Source organism: Heptranchias perlo, chromosome 34 (assembly GCF_035084215.1).
Source record: "Heptranchias perlo isolate sHepPer1 chromosome 34, sHepPer1.hap1, whole genome shotgun sequence".
Lineage (NCBI taxonomy): Eukaryota > Metazoa > Chordata > Chondrichthyes > Hexanchiformes > Hexanchidae > Heptranchias > Heptranchias perlo.
The window spans coordinates 17,758,285-17,785,499 of record NC_090358.1 but is presented as its reverse complement, the minus strand read 5'-3'; the positions used below and the strand labels follow the sequence as shown (position 1 = coordinate 17,785,499).

Here is a 27,215-nt window from a genome sequence, read left to right as displayed (position 1 = left end):
TCCCACTATAGTCTTCGATCCTTTCCTATTTCTCACTTCAACCCATAAGGTCTCTGTTGGCTGCTTACCTCTCGTTATATCCTCCTTTATCATTGAAGTGATTTCATCTCTAATCACTAGGGCTACTCGTCCCCCTCTTCTATTTTCTCTATCTCTTCTGTAGACCTTATTACCTGGTATATTTAGTTCCCAATCCTGACCATCCTGCAGCCATGTCTCAGTAATAGCTATCATGTCATACCCTCCAATTTGAATTTCAGTTTCTCCACCAACCTGGGAAGCCCGAATGTAGTTGGATGCTTCTTGGCACTTGACCTTACCTACGGAACCACTCAATCCATACCTAGTGATCATCTAGCTCCTTCCATGTGCTCTCTTGACCCTATATCTTACTTAGAACTTGCCAAGTCTTTGCCTGGTGCTATCCTGATTCTCTGCCTGGTATTTGCTTGGTACTTTCCTGGCACTCTGCCTTTTTACCCGTCATTATAACTTGCAGATCTCTGGTTGGTACCTATCCGGCACTGCCATCTTCAGCACTCTCCTGCCTTCTCTATGACACCTTCCTACCTTTTACCTTGAGAATCATCTGGCTCCTACTTGGTATCATTCTACCATCACTCATCACTTTGTAATTCATTAGTCCTTATGCAGAGCAGTCTGACACTTTTTTCTACCTTGGACCTTGGCTGTCTCTGATTATCAATGGATTTTCCATTGAAAGGCCCTCCCATACATGGTACATCAATGAACGCCCTTAATTTGTTCTTCCTCCAAAAGTATCTCATAAAAAATCCTATGTTTGTATATGTAGTACATAACGTACCATGATGCATTTTGCACACATGAAGAATTTAAGTAAGGTCTTATACAAGACAGAGATGACAAACTGTGGATGAAATGGGAACATAATGTACATCTCTGAATCTTAACGATACATTGTATCATCCTTATATTGTGCACTATGTCATGAACACTTCTAATGGCACCGCAGGCAGACTGCTGCACTATTTAGTAGGATCTATCTAATAGATTGATTATTAGAACAACTGATACGGATGTAATCTTCCAGTTTTTTGTAACTTGCTTAGTGATGTAAATGTTATTTAGTCAGATTTATGTTGCTAAATTTGAGCTTGTCGACTGTTCAAGGTCAGAAACATGCACAATGAATTTTAAAAATGTATTTAATATATTAAACAATGGAACACCCAGGGGGAAAACTTAAGCAAATTAACTCCTCGTGAATACCCTTTGAGTGAGTTAGTTTCATTAAATGAAATAAAACAAACCCAAATAAATCCGGGAAATAAATCGACCCACACACCAACATTCTCTATCAATTGATTTCAATATATTAATACATAGTTCAGCATTCATAATATGGTCTCAGCCTTAACCTCCCCAAAATCATCTGTTATCAAATAAATTTTAATAAGTTATCTTCTAAATTTATCGCTCCTTGCATTTATCCTCCATTATTGATGTTTCAGGATATTGGTTTAGAAAATGATATGTGCATAAATTTCAATAAACTGACGAAATTTGATCCTCTTTTAAGTTAACTGTTAATAACTTCACCCACCATATATTACATTTCCAGCTTTCAGCTTCTTTATTACCCTTGGGGGCACCTGCCTCTAAGCCTCACCATGTGCTACCAATTTTTCCTGATCATTATCAGTTCATTTGGTGTCTCCACAATTTTCATTTGCTGTCTGCTGCTTTCCATTTTTTTCCCTTTAACTGTGCACACCAAGGCCCTGCTTATCACTATAAATCATAGGTTCTCAAAGTACGGGTCCCCGAGGTGGTCATATTTTTTTGTCTGTCTCTTCAGTCTTCTGTATTTTTCGATTAACTATCACATTTATTGCTGTACACCAACAAAAACATTTCCTGTAATGATAGTGCTGTTTCCCTTGAAAGATCTGACAGTTTTTCAGAAGCTAGGACAGGGGGTCCCTTAGAGTGGGTCAGTATTTGCAAGGGACAGATCTCTTTCTCTCAGTCTCTCTCTCTCTCTCTCATTCATGATGTGGAGATGCTGGTGATGGACTGGGGTGGAAAATAAAACTGTTGGACTATAACCTGGTGTTGTAAGATTCCTTACATCTCTCTCATTCACACACACGTATATATTTATAACATAAAAATCCACAGTTACCTTCTCTATATTACATAAACTAAATCGCAAGGACCAGGTTACACTCCCTGTTTTAACTTAGTTTCCCTTTCAAATTTTGACACAGCTTTAAAAGTTAATATTGTGCCCTACAGTTCTTTCTCTGCTTTCTTTATGGTCAGTGTTATAGAATACAATATTTTGAACGAAAATAATACAAATTTTAATCCCTTTTTGGCAGGCACTGGCTGAAAAGGTGGTGGAAGCAGATTCAATAGTGGCTTTCAAAAGGGAATTGAATATAAACTTGAAAAGGAAAAAAATTGGAGGGCTATAGAAAGAGCAGGGGAATGGGACTAATTGGATAGCTCTTCAAAGAGCCACCACAGGCATGTTGGGCCAAACGGCTGCCTTCTGTGCTGTATGATTCTATCATTCTTTCAAAGTTAAAAGAGGAGACTGAATTGAGCATGCCTTATCTACAATAGCCAATAGGCAAAGTGTTTCACCGGGATAGGGTTTGGGTTTTTATACTCAGTACCAAAAATTTTTTAATGTAATTATTAGATTATTATAGATAATCAATATTGGATCATTAATAGCTGATATTGGATGCAAAAATATTAATGTATGTTCAAATGCAAATTTTGAATTGATTCAGAAATGGTCAGGATGGCGCAGTGACAATTTTCTTTATAACGACTTCATATTGACAGCTTCCTTTATCATCAGAACTTCAAAATCACTCAATTCCTTTTTATCTTCTGGCAGTACTGTGCAGAAGATAAAGAAATCGTACATGAGTTGTAATCCTGATGAGTGCAGGTGATAGATACCCCAATCACAGAGGCAGCATCCTTTTTATCGGTACTCCAGGATTAGATTTCACATATTAAGCCAGCAGTATTTTGGGGCCTTATCAAATCATTTGCAGCAATTCAGGAGCTGACAGCCGTGATTATACAAATTTTAGTAAAAAGTAGATGGAATTATAGAAAGTTACGGCACAGAAGGAGGCCATTCGGCCCATCGAGTGCGGCCAAAAAAGAGCTATCCAGCTTAATCCCACTATCCAGCACTTGGTCTGTAGCCCTGTAGGTTACGCCGCTTCAAGTGCACATCCAAGTACTTTTTAAATGAGTTGAGGGTTTCTGCCTCTAACACTCAGGCAGTGAGTTCCAGACCCCCACTATAAAAAAAATTCTCCTCAGCGCCCCTCTAATCCTTCTACCAATTACTTAAAACCTATGCTCCCTGGTCACTGACCCCTCTGCTAAGGAAAATAGGTCCTCCTTATCCACTCTATCTAGTCCCGTCATAATTTTATATACCTCAATTAAATCTCCCCTCAGCCTCCTTTGTTCCAAAGAAAACAACCCCAGCCTATCCAATCTTTTCTCATAGCTAAAATTCTCCAGCCCTGGCAACATCCTCGTAAATCTCCTCTGCAATCACATATTTCCTGTAATGTGGTGACCAGAACTGTACGCAGTACTCAAGCTGTGACCTAACCAATATTTTATACAGTTCTAGCATAACCTCCCTGCTCTTATATTCTATGCCTCAGCTAATAAAGGAAAGTATCTCGTATGTCTTTTTAGCCACCTTATCTTCCTGTCCTGCTACCTTCAGGGATCTGTGGACATGCACTTCTTCCTCTACACCTCTCAGTATCCTTCCATTTATTGTGTACTCCCTTGCCTTGTTTGCCCTCCCCAAATGAATTACCTCCCAGTTCTCTGGATTGAATTCCATTTGCCACTTTTTTTGCCCACCTGACCAATCCATTGATATCGTCCTGCAGTCGACAGCTTTCCTCCTCACTATCAACCACACAGCCAATTTATGTATCATCTGCAAACTTCTTGATCAAGCCCCCCACATTCAAGTCCAAATCATTAATATATACCACAAAAAGCAAGGGACCTAGTACTGAGCCTTGCGGGACCCCACTGGAAACAGCCTTTCAGTCGCAAAAACATCCATCAACCATTACCCCTTGCTTCCTGCCACTGAGCCAATTTTGGATCCAACTAGCCACTTTCCCTTGGATCCCTTGGGTTTTTACTTTTTTGACCAGTCTGCCAGCTGGGACCTTGTCAAAAGCCTTGCTAAAATCCATGTACACCACATCAAACTTGTTACCCTCATCGACCCTCCTGTTACCTGTTCAAAAAATTCAATCAAGTTAGTCAGACACGACCTTCCCTTAAAAAATCCATGCTGACTGTCCTTGATTAACCCGTGCCTTTCTAAATGATGATTTATGCTGTCCTCAGAATCAATTCCAATAATTTGCCTACCACCGAGGTTAGACTGACTGGCCTATAATATATCTCTTTCTCCCTTTTTAAACAACGGTACAACGTTAGCGGTCCTCCCAATCCTCCAGTACCATGCCTGTAGCCGGGGAGGATTGGAAAATGATGGTCAGAGTCTCTGCTATTTCCCCCCTTGCTTCTCTTAGCAGCCTGGGATACATTTCATCCGGACCTGGCAATTTATCTACTTTCAAAGATGTTAAACCCCTTAATACTTCCTCTCTTACTATGTTTATCCATCCAATATTTCACACTCCTCCTCCTTAACTACAATCTTTGCAGATGTGAATAAAAAGTGGTGAGATTTAGACATGAGGACACTGAAATGCTAGTCATCTGCGGTTAGTGCTGTTCTCAGGATTCTTATCCCGCCAACATAGATTGATGAGCATTAGCAGAAAGTAAAAAAGTCCATTTTTGGCTGTTAAGGAAGACAAGAAGAATTTGCATTTATATGGTATCTTATCTTGTGTCTGGGAAATGTCTCAAAGTGCTTCACATACAATGAATTGTTCTTTTGAACTGCAGTCACTGTTATTATATTGTTATTAAAATTAAGGTAATTATTGCAGAGCTCAGATGCACAGTCGAATTGAGAAATGAACATTTTATTCCTGGTCAGATCTGGCATTAATGCGTTCCACGTGTAGCGAAATTTCTAAGCATTACCACAGCGATGGCAGAAGTGAATAGTTTAAAGGAGTTTTATGTCAGGAAGTGCAGGTGTATTGGCCATTGGTGAACATACCACAGTGGAGGAGGAGAGTGGCCCAGGAGCAGAGAGGAATGGCAGAGGGATAGTGCAGGAGGTGGCTTTGGCTCACCAAAAAGGCCATGACTAAGGTATGTCACTTAGTCCATGATGATCTTCAGTGATAGCCAGCCATCTGCAGTGCTACTAACAGTCGTGAGGGTCACCACAGTCATCAACTTTAATGCTGCAGGTCCATTCCAGAGTTAACCACTTAGTTTGCCTTTTGGCCAACTGGTACTTTCTTTTCTGCACAGTGAAAAGATGAAGCCTACAAAACTGAACTAATTATATTTAATTCTGCATGGTAGTGATATATGTGTTTAATGTATTTTCCTCTTGGATTGTTGTGAACTTCCCTGTGATCACCCTGATGTGGCTTACTACCAGATGCGCCTCTAATTAATGGAGTAGAACTGATGTGTGGCTGTATAGGCAGCTTTTTTTTTATTCGTTCATGGGACATGGGCGTCGATGGCAAAGCCAGCATTTATTGCCTATCCTTAATCGCCCTTGAGAAGGTGGTGGTGAGCCACCTTCTTGAACCGCTGCAGTCCGTGTGGTGAAGGTTCTCCCTTCCCTTGGCAAGCCGCAAGAGAACCAGAAGCCACGCTAAGTGTATCTGCAACTAATCCGGATACACCTGCATCAGTGCCATGGGTCTTCTCTGTTGGACTTGTTGCTTCATGTCATCTCGTGTGGCAGATGTCAACACATATCTGGGAGTTGAAGTTCCCACTGTCACGTGCAAGAAGGCTAGTGACTCTTCAATATGCTGCTGTACTAGCCTCTGTTTCAAAGCATCACGGTATCACCATACATCTCTGGAGGGGCATTCAGGCTGCTGGATCTATACCCTGCACCAGCTCGTCCCTCATCACCCACCTCCACTACTATCCCTTCCTTACCAAAGCTTAATGCCTGTGTATCTGTGCTGACAACCACTTGAAGAGGGGTGTGCTCATCGATTTCAGCTGGAGGCTGACTGTGTTCTCTTGCTCTGTGAGAAAAGCAGATTTCACATCATGCATAAATAAGCATACTTCTCCTAATGGATACTGCAATCACATTTTCTGTTATATGCTGTGGACATGTTCATTTAGCATATTATGCAAATCATAAAATATCTGGCTAATAGAGTACAAAGCAGGAGTTCTTCACTATCCTTCAATCTCCACAGACCACATATCTTCGGAACACTCTATCCTGAACAGACTGATAATAGCTTGCTCATATGCCGTCAGTGGTTTATGATCTGACTGTCACTCACCTGTTCCATCGTGCATTTCTCTGAATTTTACCTCTAACTATAACAGTCAATAGAGATTGAGAAACAGGGATTTGGCCTGAGAAAATTGTTTCCTGCAGTACTTTCTTTCTCCCATCAGGGCGCACATAATGTTATTTGCTTAACCCTGCTCTTTTCAGTTCTAATACCTTATTTGTTACATCCTTACTAACATGTGTACTGCTGTCAGTACAGCTTTTTTTCTTGCATATGTCTTTTTTTTTTACAACTACAACTTTCCATCATATGTATACATGTCCTATGCTGCTGCTTGACAGGAATAGTCATGCTTTACCTTTCTGCTCTTTCATACAACCTTTTTCATTAACTGCAGGTCTTTCCAGCAGAAGACCAGAGTTTCCTATTTCCATCATCTACTCCCACGATTGGCTTCTAATTTACATATTCTTTCCTGCCAAAAATTGTGATGCTCCCTGGCAGAGTTGTCCAGGACCTGCAAGGCCTGATCAGTGAGAATATGATTTTCTCTGTTGGATCTGGACCATTTTCTTCTACTGTTGTGAATTCAAAGACTAGAGTAACAGACACAGTGATAATTATACTGGTTTAGTGCCTCAGTGGCTGGTTTAAAAAGTGATAAAGGTTGCAGGTGAATCCTGATTAGCTTGGGGGGTTTTTTTGCTGCTAATGAAATCTTCTTCTTGAGAATCTCATGTTTTGCGAATGTGCATTCCCACAATTTCATTACCGGTTCATTAAATTTCAACAAAACACAGGCACTTTGCCAATTTTTCAAAAAATAGAAACATCAGGCCTTTAAGAAACTATTTGCTATAACCCCAATGTTTTAGGAGAAGGTCGCATACATTTAAGATTAAAGTCGAATAGCTGCATAATATTTTTATGCAGACTGTAAATTTGATAAAAGCTATGTTGTATGGGTTTTATCTACATTTCTAATAATTTTGAATTCCACAGCAAAAATAATAACTTGCATTTATATAACACCTTTAATGTAGAAAAATGCCCCAAGATGCTTCACAGAGGGGTAATCGGATAACAATGCGAAGCCCAGCCAAAGAAGGAGATATTAGGAGGAGTGACCAAAAGCCTGTTTTAAGGAGGGTTTTAAGGAAAGTCTTAAAGGAAGAGAGGGAGGTGGAGAGGCAAAGACATCTAGGGAGGTAACTCCAGAGCGTAGGCCCTGGACATCTGAAGGCACAGTCACCAATTATGAGGTGGGGGATGCACAAGACGCCAGAGTCAGAGGAACGGAGAGTCTGAGGGGATGGTAGGGCTGGAGGAGGTTATAGATATAGGAAGAGCTGAATCCATGAAGAGATTTATACATGAATCTAATTTTATTAGGAAAGTATTTACACACATTGATTATTGTTTAATGAAACAAATTAGACAAATTTTAGACAATATTGCATGTATCTTTGCTTCATTTATAACTGACTCTTATTCACTACAATGCAAAAGTCTGTAAGATTCAAAGCATAATCTATGGGGAATCATACACGTGATACGGTATGACACACATAATAGAATAGCAACTCCCTGCAGCACCACACTGCCCATGCAAGATTTCATTATAGTTATCAATTTTTAGCATGGTAGATTGTATGTTCACCACCCAATGTACAGTTTTACCATATCTGTCCCAATATTTGATCCATGCTGCCAATTTTAGGAGTTCATGTGACGTGAAAGAAATGAGATGTTATAATATTTTAGCAAGTGACAAAGTCTGACCATTCAGTAGGATTATAAAATTGTGTGTGAAATATGTATCTTGGTACAAAAATCTAAAACATACTTTGTCACTGTTTCTAGATAATGTAAAAATTTTTTTTACAACATCTGTTTCAAGATTATGAAAATAATTCATTTGTGCAGTATACATTTTCCTGGCACACAAAATGTTTAGCCATGGTCACTTTACTGAAACAGCCCAGAAGGATCTAAGTTAGCAGATCTGTTTTGCAATGCATTTTACCTCATTTGTTTAAAATATCTTACCATACAGCATCTGATGCCAAACGACGGATTGTTTAGACAGCAGTTAGGAACATTTTCTACCAACCAGCCTGTCAGTACCCAAAAATGGAGCTCAGTTGAATAAATTGATGGGGCATGAAGCATCAAGGTAGAAAAGTGCACGCCATGAAAGAGATTTCCATTGAAAAAGGACCTAAACTTACTCATGTGTGAGAAGGGTGATTGGCCAAGAAAAGATACACAATTTCTTTTGAGAGTCTTTTATACGGATTTATTGCATATCAAAAAAAAAAGAAACATTGGTGACCTTTGCTGCTTCTTCTCAGCCTGTTGTCACGTATTATCGCATGTTGATGTGGTTGGGGAAGCCATTATGTGAGATGAAATGTGTTATAAGAAGGGTTTTAAATCTCAGGGATCCATTGCACTGCTGACAGCAGTCTAAAGTTGCTTGATTTACATTGCATTGAATAATCAACAAATCAGTTCTGAAATAGCATGCCGCTGTTGCTTGACAGGTAAATGGGATCAGACTTGACATAACAAAATCACTACGGTTTTGCTCATCGCTAAGTAAATCCAAACAGGTGAATTGAACCATTTTACTTATAATGGTGCCGCTACCTAGCAGTTGCCATAGCATTTCTCAAACTGAGTAAATCCAAATAAAGTAATACCGGGCAGACTGTGCTTTTAAGCTTCTGGTGATTTAAGCCATCTAAATTTGTTTTCTTGCACACAACATTAGTTGAGATTAATCTGCTCTGTCCTCAAGCACCTGAAAAGTCGGTTTACTAGAATTTGATTGAAACTATTTTCCACCTGAACTTATACATGGGTAAAACATTCAATTCCGCCTGAATTGATTTGAAAACCAATGGTATTCTGAGGACTGTGCTGTACAAATAATCGATCCTCACTTACATTTAGCATTAAAACATTATCGGAGGATTGACATAAAGCTTAAGACCAAAAGTCAGTGTGATAACTCATAATGTGGCTGATATTTCATGGATGATTATTGCTTCCTTTTTAGCTTGATGCTGAGGCTAGCAGTGTCCTGAAAGAACTACAGGTCAAGCTTAATGGTGTACTGGATGAACTGAGCAATACCTTTGGCACAAGGTAAAGCAACGTTACTAGAAATGGTTAATGTACCTAAACGAGCAGCAAATTGCACAAGCATTTTCTCTGATGTTGTTGCGTATAGAATCATAGAAAGGTTACAGCACGGAAGGAGGCCATTCAGTCCATCGAGTCCGCGCCGCCCAATGCAAGAGCAATCCAGCTGGTCCCACTCCCCCAACCTTTCCCCGAAGCCCTGCAAATTTTTTCCTTTCAAGTACTTATCCAGTGTAAGGGTATATCATTTTATAATTTATATTTCAGATAGTTTTGTATTACATGAAGAGTCTTCAGAAAGTGTATTTTGGGGGCATACCAGTAACTTAAGAAGCTTAAATGAATGGTCAGAATGTTGCACATAAATGTCATGCTACTGCCCATCCCTTCAGCTTGTTTCCTTCCAGTGGTGGCCTTTAGTCGGATGTCAGTCAGCCAGCCAGTTATATTGCTGAGTGGATGCAAATGGTTTAATCTTTAGTGGAAGAGGTGAAGCAGAAAAACCTGGCTTGTCTTAATCATCCCGCTTTCCAATTGATCAGAGTAATCTTGTGGCCCAGACAAACCTAAGGACTGAGCAGCCCTTCAGTGGCAGCTCACAATACCTACAGAATTGGACCAGTAGGTCAACTCCTGATTCCACATGAGAAGTCTTTCAGAGCATGTTACAAGCATGGGCTGGCCTCAGTAGCCCAACCAAAATGAGGTAAGTTAATTATAATAGGTCCCACGATGCATTTCCCATGGCCTTTTGCAGCGCAAGTCCTCATTTGCTGAGCATCTTTACAAAAAGGTCGCTGGTTGGCCTCCAATCTGTCAATCCACAACTCCAGCACTTAAAGGTAAGTCGCCCGATTGTTGAGACTTGCATTTTTTCTGTTGTTTTTGACTTGCTATACTGCACATTGTGGATTATAGCAAGTGCATTTATTTTTCTGCTGTTTTTACTTTGGTACACACTTCCAACAGTAGCATTCTTGCTGCCACTAGTTGCAGCTGCAAGCACATTGCTCAGCATAGGCATTCTGCCAGGTCTGACAGTGGTTGCCCTGGATTTGGAGGAGGCCAGTGCGGTTGCCTCTCAGGTGCTTGACACCCGTTTGCAGATGGCCCAGGAATTATGTAATCCGACACAGGCACAACCATCTGTGCATGTCTAAAGAGACCTGTCTTTACATTTCAGCAGGGAAACCGCCACCAAGTTATGTCATCTTCTAGAGCTTGACCTGCAGAATACACCCAGCACAGGGACAGCCTTGTCTGTTGTGTTCAAAGTCACCACTACATTGAACTTTTATGCCGCCGGCTCATTTCAACTCAGCACCGCTGACATTTGCCAGAGAGTCACATGTCCATACACGAGTGCATCAAGCAGGTCACTGATGTTTTGTTTGCCGGGGCAACATATGTGTCACAGTTTCCACCGGTAAGAAGGCAGCAATTTGATATCTTGGGCTCCAATTTATGCCAGGCTCTCATTTCTGGTCCACGGAGGCTTGATGGGACATTGATGGCAGGCTTCGCACTCTTTAGTGAAGGCTGAGGATCTGGCCCAATGCAGATCCCTGATCATCTAGAAGGGACAAACAGAAGCTCAGGTGTGGCCATGGGAGAGACAGATGAGGACCTGCAGTTTATGCCGGTTGAGGCAGTTAGGTAGTCCATCCCCGCAATGTGTTCTTTTACAAAGGTTGTGGGCAGCCTCCTCCTACAAAACCAGACCAACCAGATAGTTTAAATGAAGGAGATAGGTTTCAATGCTTATTGAACCCTCATCCCAATCAGGAGTAAACCTCCCACAAAACCAAGGATGTGCCTCCCCTTAAGTGCAGCAGCCATTTAACAGCTGCTGCACTTCATATTCCCCACTCTCTCCTGACCCCATGTTACACAACACCCCCATCTCACAAGGCAAATGCCACACCCCCAATGGCAGCCTCCAGCGCATAAAAACTAGTCCTCATGACATCACATATATGTTAGTAACAAACTACCCAGATTATCTTCCACTATTGTGAGCAAGGAGGCAAGTGACGCCTTAATAATCTGCTGTTGCTGTATCAGCTTCTGTTATAAAGCAGGCCCACTAAGGTCTGTATTTTCATTCAGTTTAGAAGCAGCATCAGCCAGTTCCTCATTAATCAACGCCAATGAGGTCTCTTCTTCATCGCTGCTCTGAACCTTGCTGTTGTTTCACTATTTAATTCTCCTAAAATGTCTATATCTACAGCAGTGCTTACTGTAAGAGTGGCTGCTGATGGTTGGTTCCTTGGTGAGTGTCACCCATCATATTCTGGTGGAAGGCAACTGTGTTCTCCTTGTTCTATGCAAGTCAGAGATGGTGCATAATGAGTGTTACATAATGTTTATGTGCTTGTGCGCAACGGTGTGTGGACATGTTTCGGTAACATTTAGTGAAAATCATAGAATATTTAAATAATGTGGTCCATACCATGAGTCCTGCACTTTCCTCCAGTCTTCAGACCAAACCACTTCCAAACTCTCTCTTCCGAACAGATCTGTGAATATCTTCTCATACTTTCTAGTCTTGGGCTCCACCACCTCTTTTACTTTATGTCCTTCTTTTAAGTGCCCAGTTTTGCCTTTAAATATAACAGCAGTGGGGATTGCAACAGGGTAAATTGGCTATTGGAAATTGATACTTGCAATAGATTCTCTCTCCCATCATGACATGTGTGATGTAATTTGCGTAACCCTGCTAATTTCACTACTATAACCTTACTTGTTTTGTTCTTAAAATTTCTCAGTGCAACTTCTTTTGCATAAACCTTTTACAACTGCAAATTCTCCTCATAAACATCTATCCTGCGCTACTATGTTACAGTACCATTCAGACATTTCGTTGGGGTTTTAGACAGAGTTTACCATTTGGGCGATGTACTCCTTCTCTGCATGATTGAGGTCCTTCTGCCATCAAACGTTGTCTCTCAATTCTCCATTATAGCGCGGCGGAAAGCTTGCAGTGCATTGTCACTGAAACTAGGTTTTTTTGATGTTGTCATTGTTGTGGAGTTGTGCACTCCACAGCTGCATTGAACATTTTTGGGAGATTTGTACCAGTTAGGCATCTCATCTGTTGCTTGAGAAATATTAAAGGATCATTTTTGCAAGTGCGTTGTGATTAGCTGATATTTTTTCATTCTCACCAAGGAAACCACTTTCTCATAAATTGCACATTTTCAAAAACTGCTCCCAGGTTCTCATGGACAATTTGAAATTAGGCTCCCTGATTTGAGGAGACCCCATGGTAATAAGTAGCCTTCAAGAGGATAAAATAATGGAAAAAATAAAAATGTTGAAATATATTCTGAGTAAAAATGTCAAAAGTACCAATGAATTGTGTAAGAATATACTGTGTGACGTGACTGTAATACATGAAATCTCAGTTACCATGAGGATAAAAATAAGCTGTGAAATCGAGAATACTTTCTGAAAGGTTAATTTTTTATCTATAACTTTGTGAGAGATGGGAGATGGGGATATCTTGCATCCTAGGATTCCTGGTCAACTCTCCCCTCCCTTCAACCATCTCCATCAAAACAGATTAACTGAGTCATTCATCTCATTTTTGTTGTCCAACCTTGCTTCGCACAAATTAGCTGCCTACATAACAACAGTCAACAGACTTCAATATGCTTCATTTTATGTGAAGCACTCTAGGCTCTTCTAAGAGACTTGATAAGGTGTAAACATTTATTCAAATCTGCTTTTCTTTCTTTTTGCCAATCTTTCTTTCTCGCTAAATGTGACATTTAAAATGCAGGTCTGCAACCAGAGATTTCTGAGTGGAAAGCACACCCTCAGAAAAATGGCACCTAGAACCCTCTATTAAAGTGCTTATGTGTTCTGTTACCTGGCAACCAAAGACCCTGTCAAATGATAGGCTTCATGTATTAAAAGCTGAATTCCAGCACTGCCTTTATTTATTTTTGTTAAAGGTATATATGTGAAGATAAAGGTCATATCATTGTATTACATTTTGTTGCAAGCATCATTGACCTTAATAGGATAGTTTTTTTAAATAAGTTTTATTGTTGGACATTTTTGATATTTGGTTTTATCCCTGTTTTTGCTTAATTGTTTTAGCTTCCAGTCTGTAATTGAAGAAAGTGTGAAGCAGATGAACATCGAGTTAAATCAAATGAGAGGAAATGGGAATGCATCTGCTAACCGAAACAGTGCAGCCCTGGATGCAGAAACTGTCTTGAGGCCACTAATGGACCTTCTGGATAAAAAGTAATGTGGCTATATGAATAAGTGTCAGCCCAAAGATATTCATTTCATCCAGACTTTTATAACTTAACAGTAATCTATTTTGGAATACTCCATCATTTTTATTGAAATGCAAATATCATTCTGACAGTTTGGAAATTTAGCCTTTAAATTATACTTATCAGAAAGCTGCCTTGCCAGCTTACTTTTTACTGAGACACTGATGTGACACTGTTTTATCTGTATAATGTGCCTTCAGATTTTGTGAACTATAATACAAGTCTTTGATGCCTTAATACTAGCCATATGGTGACATTTGATATTTTCCTTTTTTTCAGCCTTACACTGTTTGCTAAAATCTGTGAGAAGACTGTTTTGAAAAGGGTGCTGAAAGAACTTTGGAAATTAGTTCTGAATACAATAGAGAAAAAAGTTGTTCTGCCTCCATTGACTGACCAAAGCGTAAGTATCGGCTGAATATTTACTTACTGTTACCACAAAATCTAATAAATTGAAATGTTTTAATAAATAACTATCCATCTTTGGGAGCCTCTCTTCCAAATATTTAAACTGGAATCCAGATTTCTAATTGTCAGATACTTCAGCATACTAATGGACCTCCTGGATAAGAAGTAATGTAACTATAACAGTAAATGTCAGCCCAAAGATATTGCTGATAGACCTGCCATTCATTTATATTCAAGTACCAGAGCACATTTTGTGTGACATAACACGGAATTGGGTCTCCATTTCGCTTTGCATAATTTTTGAAGTGTACCAGCTAGCCAATCCCTTCCAATAGTTGGGACTTTCACCAACTGCGGCTGAATCCTAATAAATGGGTAACTAGTTAACCAGCAACATTTTTTTTGGCAAGAATTCGGATTTTATCTGCATCTGGATTTCTATAAACTGGGGATAAAAATAATCAATGGGGTAGAAATTGGTAGGCGTTGCGCCCATTTTTCGGGCATAAAATGGCCACAAAGCATCACATGCGCCCAATCTGCGCGGGCATTGGTCGCACTGCGAAATTTGTGAGGACCATTTTTTAGGCATTCCAAGCAGACACCTAAAACAGGCATTCATCCCCTTCATTATGGTATTGAGTAGCCGAATGGCTGTTGAAGGACTCCTTCCCAATATTGCGCTGCCATGAGAGCATCTGGTGAGGGTAACCAGGTCTACGGCTCCTGGAGGAGCAGGAGTTCTCCTCCAGGCTTCACAAGGAAATCTCGGGCTTCGCTCTCCTCCCTCGACCGTGATGCCCTCTCAACCTCCCTCTCACTTACCTCCGTGCCAGGGACCGTTCTTTCACGTACCCTGGCAGCGAGCTGCTGCCGCCCGAAGACCCATTCCCGCTGTCGGCCAGCCAGCACTTACTGCTGCTTTAGGCGGGAGACGTACAGGGCCTAGGCAGATGAAGTGCGGGAATTAAAATCTCCTGGGCCCAATACTGAGGAGGGCTGGATAGTTTGTCCTCCACCTCTCCCACATTCCTCCCACTGGGATTTAAAATCGGCCCTTGTGTGATTTAGCTGAATGTGAACAGAATGGACAGAAGTTACAACAGATTAATTGTTCTACATCATTTGGTTTTATTTATTTTTAATTAGTTAGTTGTTACAGTTCTAACATCAGTTGTTTTGTGTTCAGTACATTTTAACAATCTTGGTATTGAAAGATTTGATTTTATAGCAGTACAAAAACCATGTGGCAACTAACAAAAATTGTAGATTTATTAAACATCTATACATAATCAGATAGAGGTCAAACCTTGGGGACGAGTGCTTTCTAGAAACAAAACTACAAGTGGTACACAATGCAGAACTGATGAGTGCTGAGTGTCAGCAGGGATACAAGTGATTCATTTCCCATAAATTTATAAGCAATAAAGGGAATATGTTACAGGTTTCGGAACTTAGTTTGTGGTCATTTCCAGGCTTACTGTCCATTTAAACATGGGCCGATCAGTGCAGTGAGGTCACTTACCATATCATTATATTTGTGACGTGATTAATAACTTTTTTTTACAGATGTCGCTGTCAAGTTGCTACTGTATAATACTGCAGGGTCATTAAAAATGGGTTACTTCTGGAAAACATAAATCACTGCTTGGCACTGCATCAATTTTATAAATATAATGTAATTTATCACATAAGAGAATATCATTGTAAACCAAATTTCAGTAAAACATTATACACTTGCTGCGATGTAAGTTTATCGAAATGCTCTCTGTAATCATGCAGAATTAGTATTTTACATCCTGATGATTATCATTGAACTCTAATTTTGTACTCTGTCAGTTAAAGTAAAATGAATTGATTCTTAAAACAATGCCTTCATAGAAAATTAGACAGACGGCAGAAGTAACCTGGAAAGTCAATCAAGGTTTGTTGGGATTCCATCCTGTGCTGTACCTCAATGTATAATAATAACATGCTTATTCAGACAAAGTCGTGTCCTTCAACCAGCTCACCTCCACCATCTGGGTTCAGTTGCCGCTCAAACAATGACAATCTTAGAAGTTAGAACGGTAGATGAGATTTTCTACTACAGTGGGTTTACCAACGTAAACCGCCTCCGTTATTGTGTGTGACACAGCAGTCGGAATTTTAAATTTATGAGGCTCCCACCTGACTCGGGCAGACACCTCAAACGTCTGAAAAATCGGGCATTTTAAAATGACAACAGATCGGGGCCGGAACAGGTAATTAACCTGCTCCATTTTAAGTGCCCCCCAGCCCGGTTTCTGCTGAACAGTGGGGAGGGGGGTAAAATTCCCATTTGTTTTTGTGTGCAAGAGTTCCAGAAATCCTGGTTTAAATACATGTAGTGTCCAACATTGTTTTGTGTGTCATATTCACCAACAAATCCTACCCCTGAGATGGAATATAAATCTTCTTTCTCTGGTTCCTGTTTGAGGTTTTATGTGAATTCTTAATCCGTTTCACAGAGGACATGCGTCTTTTGAACAATTCTGTCCCACATGATTGACATTGATTTGGTAATCTTATTCACAGATAGGCAGCCTAAGAAATGAGCATCTTCTATTGAGGCTGTGAAGGAGGCTCTTTTGAGGACATATTGTTACAGTTTGGATTGTGTAGAGGGAGATCTCTATCCCAACTGATTGAAGTTATTAAACATAGCTATTTTTGATTTTAGAATTAAACTTGGGTTTCAATTCATGCAGGTTTCAATTCGTCAAGTTACATGGTGGCATCAGTTCACCTTGAACAGTGTCCGCCATCAGTTAGAAAAACAACATAAGATTTAGAGGAAGACAAATTTATTCATTTGTTTTGTGATTTTCATGTAAAATGTTTAACAAATCTGCAATGTGGCAGTGGTTATGAGTAGTGATGCTGCTCTGCTTAAGGAGGATCAGACCATTTCAGACTATATGATAGTAATACGCAATTATTTCTTAATTATCAAAGAAAAGAGCAAGACTAAAGTAACCACGAATTGGGGGGACTGGCAATTTCAGGATTTGAACTGGTGGCAGAGGAGAAAGATAAACCATATTGGAAAAAGAATTAGCAGGAAACCCCCCTGCAGTTAACCATAAAAGAACAAAGGGGGAACTTTAACTCCCCAGCCCCGACGGAGCAGGAGTTCAAATGGAGCAAGTCAATTTCCCGCTCTATTAGCGGCTTGCGGCAATTTCAAAGCCGATGTTTCTTCAGGCGGCCGAGGGTACAGCCTGGATCAGGCAGGAGCTTTGTACATTTATGCAAATCGGGGTCCAGTGATTTACATTGGACCCCAGGCCATCTTACCCACTAACTGAGTGGGGCACCCACTACGGACACCCTGCTCAGTGAAACCTGGTCTGAGAGATGAGGTAAGTTTTATACTTTCCTTTGTGGGACTTGGAGGATTAGTCGTCCTCCTCCTGCGCCCCAACAAGGAACGTCTGGGCTTCTGTTGACCCGAGCTCTCCTTCCCGCCCGCGAGACCCTGCCTAAACTTCCCCCAGCTGGCCGTCGGCCGCCAGGGCCTGCATGCGCCCCGGCAATTAAAATCAGCCGGGCCTCCTCCTGCTGTAACCCGGGCCGCCTCCTCCTGTGACCCAGGCGGGTCACCCCCTCGCCCAGCCAGGCTTCCTGCCAGGAGTTAAAATTCCCCCTTAAATATCTGTAAGCTGAATATTAAAAGTATATTATGGAGGAAATTAAGGGAAAAGATGAATGTTAAATAGGCAGCAGAAGAGAAAATAAAACACTGAGGTTATAAAATTATTCAAAATGAGGAACAGAATTCCATGCTTTTTGCAGTAAAGTGTTTTCTATGTCCCGTTTACTGGATCTCCCCACATCCAGAATCTCCAAAGAAGAGGGAGAATGGACATCAGTTCCAAAGCCTCTGTCAATGCTGCTCTGAAATTAACAGGTACACATGAGTGAACTATGATGTGGAGAAGTGTTATCCTTTCCATGGCAACCGCACCGAGTTCAGGAACTCAGCATGTGGAGAACTACAGGCATAAACAGGCTTCATGCTGCTCCATGACGTTAAGCATTGGTACACTATAACAACACACTGCCACACAGTGCCAAAAGTTTCAGACTGTCTGAAAGTGCAAAAAAAGATTAACACAAGGCTGAGACCTTTGAATTTGACTATTTGCTTCATTATAAGGAACATTCTCACTTTACACTTCCACCAAACATCGACGTAAATATCCATCTGGATCCTGTTGCAACAACTTTTTTATTTTTAATCTTCCCTTATTATCCATATTCAATCTTTTTCTATCTCTTGAGATGCATGTGTCTGCGTGGGTATTTTAATTTCTTATTATATGTCCATTTAGCCAGCTCTTCGTTTATTTCCAGAAATGGCACGGAGTCTTTACAGTATTTTTCACAAACAGCAAATTCACTTCATTTCTATCCAAATCTAATGCCTGCAACTTTACATCAAGTCTCAGGCTGATCCTGGGTGGTTTATACAAATCTGGTTATGAGCACTTTTAAATTCATTTTAGTATGTTTCATTTAACAGGGCTGTGCTGTGCGATTGTGCATGTGCAACGGAGTGTGTAATAAAGAGTAAAAAGCGCTGCAAATGCTGGACAGCAGATCAGGCAACAAATGTAAAGGACAAAGACGAGAGAGGGGAAAAGGGGGGAGAACAACAGATACTCTGGTTACATTCACTGGTTTGAATGGCTTGCAAAATACTAAACAGAAGACTGTTTGCTGATATAAAAGGTTATCTTTTATGGTGAAAATATCTGTCGAAGTGCCCCAGTTCCCCACATAGTAAGTTTCAATCTTGGTTGGTCATTAAAGAATGAACCTTGCAGAGCTGAAGCAGCTTTCTATAGGTAGCAAGAGAAGATGAATGTATGTGTTACCCTAGGCTAAAATTCTATAGAGGAGCATTGGCAGGGGCCTGAGAATTGGTTGCTTTCCAGGTCTCCCAGGGAATGGTTTATGGTGCAATAGAACCTGAAAGCAAGCTGGGGAAATCATTTAAAAAGAGTCCACAAAATTAAATTGGAGGTTATGAATTGAAGAAAGTGTTAACTGCAGCCTGAGTTTCATTCTGAATCATCAATGGACAGACAATTCATTCCACAACCCCTGTATGACTCAATCATGAAATATTATAGCCTTGGGTATCAGAGCTTAGAGAAAATTTCATAGAATCATAGAAACATACAGCGCAGAAGGAGGCCATTTAACCCATTGTGCCGGTTCTCTAAGAACTACCAATTAGTCCCACTCCCCTGCTCTTTCCCCATAGCTCTGCTAATTTTTCCTTTTTAATTTTATATCCAATTCCTTTTTGAACGTAACTATTGAATCTGCTTCCACCACCCTTTCAGGCAGCACGTTCCAGATCATAACAACTCTCTGAGTAAAAAGAATCCTCCTAATTTCCCTCCTGGCTTTTTGGCAATTATCTTAAATTTGTGACCTCTGGTTACCAACCCTCCTGCCAGTGGAACAGTTTCTCCCCATCTACTCTATCAAAACCCCTCATAATTTTGAACACCTCTAATAAATCTCAACTCAACCTTCTCTGCTCTAAGGAGAACAAACCCAGCTTCTCTAGGTCTCTCCACATAACTGAATTTTCTCAACCCTGGTACCATTCTAGTAAATTTCCTCTGTACCTTCTCCAAGGCCTTGACATCCTTTCTAAAGTGTGGTGCCCAGAATTGGACACAATGCTCCAGCTAAGGCCTAACCAGTGATTTATAAAGGTTTACCATAACTTCCTTGCTTTTGTACGCTATGCCTCTATTTATAAAGCCAAGGATCCCGTATGCTTTTTTTAACCGCTTTTTCAACTTGTCCTGCCACCTTCAAAGATTTGTGTACGTTCAAAGATTTATGTATTTACATCTTGGTCCTGGATTCAGCATAGTTCAAGGGCACTAAGAGCTATAACTATAGGTAATAACCTACACCATGCAAGAGCTTCTCCCCCACAATATCGGAGTCATGTAGCTGAGCTCTCAACCATGCTGTCGCTATTATGCATGGTGTAGCTAATGCTCTGGCCAAATTCATGTTCATGTCAGGAATGCAAGCTTCTGAAGTTCAACCTCAACATTCTGTATCAATCCCGATGTCTGCATGGAATACTAATGCTTTGCACTTCATCTGTGCCTGTGGAGTTTCCTGGACTTCTGTCTCCTGTATGGAAATGCAGAGTTAACTATGATTTATTGAATCAGAATCAGTGAAGTGTACATCAGCCTATAGGAATGCGCATTGACATCCCAATACAAACTCTTCCAGTTTTTCTGTGCTCTCACTAATTTTGTGAGACATTTGTTCCTGTTGCAGCTGCTTCAAGTTGCACCCGATGTTCAGCCACCTAATGATGAAAACCATTTCTCAGATATTAAAGCCATAGATCTATGCTGAAAGTGTTTGATGTTATCCCTGGGTATGGTGTGAAAACAGTGTTGCATTCCGAGTTCTCTCATCTTCACTTTGTGATTCTGTCTCCATTGTTTAAATCTGTACCCTTGTGAGAGGTGTATTGGGTCCTGCCTAAATGTTCTAATAAACAGAACTAAATTCACTGCACCCCAATTAACAGAAAAATGCAGTGTTTAGCTGTTATCTTAGATTACCAGCGGGTACAAGGAAATGACGGTGTCCCTGCACCTGTCAGTTCTGTAAGTGTTCAGTTCATGCACTGAGACGCTGAAACGAACACCAAAATTACAGTAGTTAGCTTCATTATTCTAATAGTAGCCCCAAACTACAAAAAAGACATTTAAAAAAAATGTTTTCATTGAAAATTAAAATCTTAAAACAAAGTATTTCAATTCTGATCAAGCTGTCGTCCGCCCCCAGCCATTTTTTGTGTCCAATTAAAAAATAATGTTAATTCTTCTTACTCAAACTGAATTATGCATTTACTGTACAATGTTTCACTAAATTCTACCTTTGAAAACCTTTAAACTTGTAGTCATCTTCAGAGATAATGGGGTAGAATTTGATTCTGGCCCATTTTCGGATGAATAATCAAAGGCCCGCTGACAGTGAGCATCGCAATCAGGAGGCCCTCTGTTCATTCAATGCTGCACCTTTTAAAAACAGCCTTGTTAATAGCCAATTAAGACACAGTGGTCAGAATTTTCCTTTAAAGGACTTCTGCCTGGCCCCGACTCTGCCCCAACCCAATTTCCTGGGTTGGGAGTTATTTCCCATGCATGGCGGACACTTGGCAGCATTCCAGCTGCCAAGGGCCAACTGGCCAGTGGCCCCAAGGGAAATGCCGGCAGTGCTGCATCAGGTCTGCCGCGGTAGCACCAGAAGAGGCAGAATTTGGGGCGAACAGATCAGAATCGCTGCAAGGACTGATAGAACAGCAGCCTTGTAGGCCTCAGTGGAGATTGAGACTAACACAGGTAAGCAATTGGGGTCAAAATTGGAAGGCCCTCTCCCTGTATGGGAGAACCACAAGGCCGCTACCACCACATTCGTCATAGAGACCCCGGGACGCAGTGGTAACATGGGGGGAAGGGAGGGAAATTTCCTCAGGGTCCAATCCCCTCCTCCCTGCTGCCATTTATTTTCAGCGAGCTGGAATGGAGCAGCCAGCAGGGGCAGGAGGAGGGAATTACAGGTCAGGCAGTGAGGCAGGGGTAGGCCTCATCCCCTGCATTTTCCATCATTCTCCACCACTGTCCCGCCCAATGTCAGGCAGGATAATGAAGAAGAATCCAGCCCCTCTTCTGAAAGAGTTGCCCTGGAAGTTATTAATTCCAGCTCATACCTGTCAACAACTAGCAAAATGATGGGAATGCAATCACACCGTTTCACTGCAACAGCCCAGCCTTTGTGGGTTTGCAATCAAACCACTTACTGGTTCCAGGGAGATTTGGATGTTCACCCTTTAATATAAATCTGAATGAGCAGATACTAAAGAAATACTCTACTTGTTCGTTACTGGTAAGCTCAAAAAGATGTTTAGGAACAGGAAAAGAATGCTTTCATGAGAAAGCATGTAATATTCGCAAAATAAGAACAAAGTGCTGGAAATTTACAGCGGGTTAGTCAGTATCTGTAACGAGAAAGGACAGTCTGTGATGTTGTGGGTTTGTACCCTTCATCAGAACTGACTGACTTACTGCATATTTGCAGCATTTTCTGTTTTTATTTCAGATTTCCAACATTCGCAGCTTTCTTTTTTATTTTACTAAATCTTCACACAGTTATTCACTGATCTGTTACTGATGCTGCTATTTTGTTAGCGCATTTCCACTGGGCATTGCCAGCACTCACCCTTTCAATCTTCCTGTGATCCTACTGCTTCACCTACATCACCTCCAAAACCTTCATTCCCACACTTGCCCTCAATCTCAACTGTTTGTAAATCAGGATGTGTATTCTCTCTGTATCTGTCCTTCATTTGTGTTTATCTCTCTCTGTATTTGTTCATTTCTGTCTATGACTCAGCCTGAATCTTTCTAAGTGTACACATTTGTCTCTCTCAAACTATGTTACTGTTTGTATATCTCGCTTGCTGATGATATTTCATGTAAATACCTTGGGCTCGATTTTTCGACGTCCGAGCGAGCGGGTTCGTGGTGGGGGGCTCCGAAAATCGGGGATTCCTGGGGCGGGTCCGGAGCCCCAGATGATGCGGAGTCCAGTGATGCGCTTAGATGCGCACAGCCCCCGCATGCGGGACTCCCGCCGGCTTTAATTGCTTAAGGCAATTAATGTGATAGTTCAGGTCGTTAGCAGACCTGATTTGTAGGATATTTTAGGAGGAGTGGGATTTTCAACTAAACTGAGACTGTTTCCCGTACTGGGGGAAACACTCCTGGTTGAAATGGACGTGTTGCAGCCACCTGCCTGTGGCAGCTGCAAAGGTCCATTTGACAGGTGGGGGGGAGACCCTCACTCATTGCAGGAGGCCACACTGTCACTTTGTACAAAGTTTGCCCTCCACCACCCTCCTCCTAACAATAAAATTCACAAACTTGCAACCTCAATCCTGGTGTGCAGACACATTTACCTACCTTGCAGACCCCCTCAAATGTACATCTTGTGGATGGGGGCCGCCTTAGCTGCAGTCATGACCTCCTCGGAGGACGAACAGCATCACCAGCCTCGCCGGCCACGCCATCCACCTCTGACACGTGGAGCTCCACGACACAGTGCTGTGACACATCCACCTGCACAGCAGGAGGGAGGGCAACCGCAGAGAGAGATGCGTCGCAGAAGGTACTACCCTCGCCACAGGGTCTACGGACCGAGGCTCAGCTTCCTGGACCTCTCTGAGCAGCAGCGCACACAGAGGCTCAGAGTCACTCGACATGTAGTCATACACATCTGCAGCCTCCTTCATGCCGAGCTGCTCCCGGCTGGCCTGAGCACCATCTTCTTACCTGTCGCTGTCAAAGTCGCCACTGCCCTCAACAACTTCTCCTCCGCATCCTTCCAGGGTGCCACCAGGGACATCGCCGACGTCTCTCAGCCGTCTGCACAAAAGAGCCCTGCAAATACACCTACACCCACTCTGCAGTGACACAATGGGTGGCATCAGGTGTGGGTCTTCATTGTGATCCTCAGGAAAGGGCATTATTGCACAAACCAGACAAGATTTGCAAAGACGTGGCAGTAGTGGTGACAATATAATATGTAATGTGAGTTGATCAGAAATCAAATATAAGTAAAAACCATGACAAACCCTCAAACACCTTTGTGCATCCCCTTCATGCTCACGACACGTTTGCCTTGCGCTTCCTACTACACAAATGTAATGCATGCCCTGTGGCTGCAGCACAGGTAGTGGCAGGTTGGATGAGGCTGACCGTGAAAGAGATGTATCAGAGGGTGAGTATGAGATAGAGCCATGAGATTGTATGAGGATTGGGTTGAGTGGTAGTGGTGGGATGAGTACTGGCGAGGTGAGTAAGTGCAGGTAAGATGAGGATGAGCTTTGAGTGGGTGTGAGGAGTGATGTGATAGAGTAGTGTTGGCAGTGCAGAAGGAGATGTGGGGTGGGGGCAGTGATGTGGCAGACGGAGTGTAGGGGAATGAGTAAGTGTACTCACTTCAGCTGACCTACTTAGGTCATTGAAGCGCCTCCTGCATTGTATGCAGGTGGGCGATATGTTGGTGGTGCTGGTGACCTCCTCTGCCACCTTGAGCCAGGCTTTCATGGTGGCAGAGGCAGGCCGCTTCCTCCCATCTGCCGGGTGGAAGATCTCTGTCCTCCTCCTCCTCCTCACCCCATCCAGTAAGACCTAGAGTGAGGCATCATTAAACCTGGGAGCAGCCTTCCCCCTGGGATGCTCTATGCTGTCATTTTGCCTATTTTCTGCAGCATCAGTCAGTGGAGGACTGCCCCTTTAAATAGGGCTCCTCCAGCTGACAGCCAATGATGCGGGTGCGCAGTCTGCCCGCTGCGCAGCTTTCCAGCGCGAAACCCGGAAGCCAAGCTTTCAATTAGGCTGTGATCGCGTGCCCCGAATTCACTGGGCGCGTTACCCACTTGCACTATTACAATGGCACATGTACCAGCAATACACAAGTGCACGGAACTATATTTCATATCCTTATAAGTTTTGCTGAATTTATTCTCTTTTTGTTGTTGGCATCTTTAAGTGGTTTGTTAGCTGTTTCGGAAGTATTAAATGTTTTGACAGATTGCTCATTCGTAGAAACGAGCTTGCCAATGTAGCATTGCTCCCCATATAAAATCAGCACACATTCACCATCATGATAACGGCTTGCTATTTCAACATCGAAAACATGTGAGCTCCACATTTTCAATGCCCAGTGGAAATCTTCCTCACGTCTTCCTTCTGTCTCCCACCAAGCATTGTCGAGGTACAAGCAAGTGTTTTTTTTAAATGGGTTTTGTTTGGCTAAAAATTAGTTCTTAAATCTGTTTTTTTTTAAACACAATCAAAGACCAGAGAAGTGCTGCCTGACCTCACCACATTTTGCCACACAGGGAGAGGTGCATGCATGCCAAGGATTCATGATTTTGTAATACCCAGATGAACAATTTCAAAATCACTGACATTGAAATGGAGGGGATGAAATTCAACTTCAGTGGGGGCGCAAAACGGGCGCTAGCAAATCAGCCGCTCGTTATACACCCCGTCCAATTTTTCTATCCATTGGAAAGGAACATTAGGTGAGTTGTATAACAGGTGCCTGCTTTGGACCCCCGCCAAAGTTGGAAATCACCATGGAGTATTTTGGTATATGTTTGTTACAGAATCCAATGCTGCCATGTTGGTTGTAGGACAGTATATTGTGACATAAGCAAATACTGACTCCCAGTCAGTCCTTATGGTCAGAAGCAACCTCTCTTGCTTTTCCCTCAGAATTCTCATTCCAGTGATACACAATACCAGCTTGATGCTGTTATCGTAACTGTTAAGTTAAGGGCATTTTGGAGTCATTTTGAAGCTGTCACCATTTATTGAAATCTTATCCCACTTCTGCACCACAAATCTTAAATCCTGCCTCTTGGCCTCATCCAGGGAATTTTGCAATGGCCCCTAATGAATACCGTTCGTGAGGGATCACAATTATCTTCATATTAACAACGTGGGGAGGCTGATCAATTTTTGCATTCCCTTCTTTGTGAAAACTGTGTTCCTCTGCTAATGAAACATCCTGTTCCAAAACATTGAGCCCACATCTAGAGCAGAAGTTTACAACTTTTGTTTTCATTGGTCACAGATGTGCGTACCACGGACTGTAAAGGACCACGTATAAAGTTTAAGTCCACGTTCCTATTGATTTGCATACATCTCAAGTTGGTGGTACTAATTAAAAGTGGTGTTTTGATTTAGGATTCATCTGCCACTGAGGCTGCAAGCAGCCCTCAGGCCATTGGGCGGATGATGCTAGTCTAGAGTGACGACTAATGATGGGAGTGAAAACATCTGGGTGGTCATTTCCAACTGGTTGGTAACCTGGTGGAACTAATCACCCGCCCGTTAAAGAACCTGCCCAATTTATGTTCCATTGATTTTTGGGCGGGTTCTACAACAGGCGGTGATCCGCTCTGCCAGGTTAACGTCCAGGCAACAGATGTAAATTACCCCCCGGGAAATAACACCAGTAACGTGCTGGGAGGAATGGTAGAATGTTAGTTTAACCTTTTGAGGACTGTTCTAGTCTTCAAGCAACAAAATGAAATGGGTAGCAAGGTTTTGATTTTTAAATCCTTTCATGGAATATTGTTAACGTAAAAATTCCCGCGGGTTCATGTTATTTCCGCAGGTCTGCTTTCTTGTGTGTGACATTCAAAATTCAGGAATATCAATTATGCCTGTTTATATGACAGAAACTGTGCAAACTAGAAAATCAAATCAAAACAAAATCTGGTACAATGAAAATATGCAGTCCTCCTCTGAACCTCTGATTGTAAAGGGGAAAACGTGAAACTCTGGAAACTTTCCAACTATTTTAAGGAAATATTAATGAAATTACAGCCACAGGCAGTACTCCTCAGTCCCAATGTTGAGAGATATCATCTTGTGGCAGCAAAAAAAAATCAGCCAATCACAACACAACTGCAGTAATGATTTTTCACGCTTCTAAAGCAGGTAATAAGCCATTTGACCCCTATAAAGTTTGAAGAATGTGAGAATCCAGCTGTCAAGTGCACTATTGTGATTTAAAAATGCATCAAAGGCAACAGCACAAAGACAGTTTTAGGGATGAAGCTTCGCAAGTTCTGTTAAGTGTTACCATGCAACGATGCAAGCATATTTTTGGTGGGGGAGGCCAATCTTCCTTTCCGCCTCCCAAGACAAAGGCCCCAATTTTAAATCGGGGGGGCGGGATTGGTGCATGGGGTGAGAGAGGCAGGGCGAATGTCAATCTCACTTGCTGAGGCCCGGAGAGATTTTAGCGCCTGGGCCTCATTTTCACATGCAAGATCGGATTGCCG

At 41.8% G+C, this 27,215-nt stretch overlaps 1 protein-coding gene across 6 annotated transcripts in view; it reads left to right on the top strand.

Annotated features, from left to right (window-relative positions):
* The window catches only part of LOC137301857 (protein unc-13 homolog C-like), a 514,180-nt gene that overhangs the window by 431,237 nt on the left and 55,728 nt on the right, over window positions 1–27,215 (top strand). For all 6 annotated transcript variants that reach the window (XM_067971546.1, XM_067971545.1, XM_067971544.1 and 3 more), the window contains 3 exons: window positions 9,487–9,575; window positions 13,680–13,829; window positions 14,144–14,267. In XM_067971546.1, coding sequence (XP_067827647.1) covers window positions 9,487–9,575; window positions 13,680–13,829; window positions 14,144–14,267 — 363 coding nt within the window. The remainder of the gene's footprint in view (window positions 1–9,486; window positions 9,576–13,679; window positions 13,830–14,143; window positions 14,268–27,215) is intronic.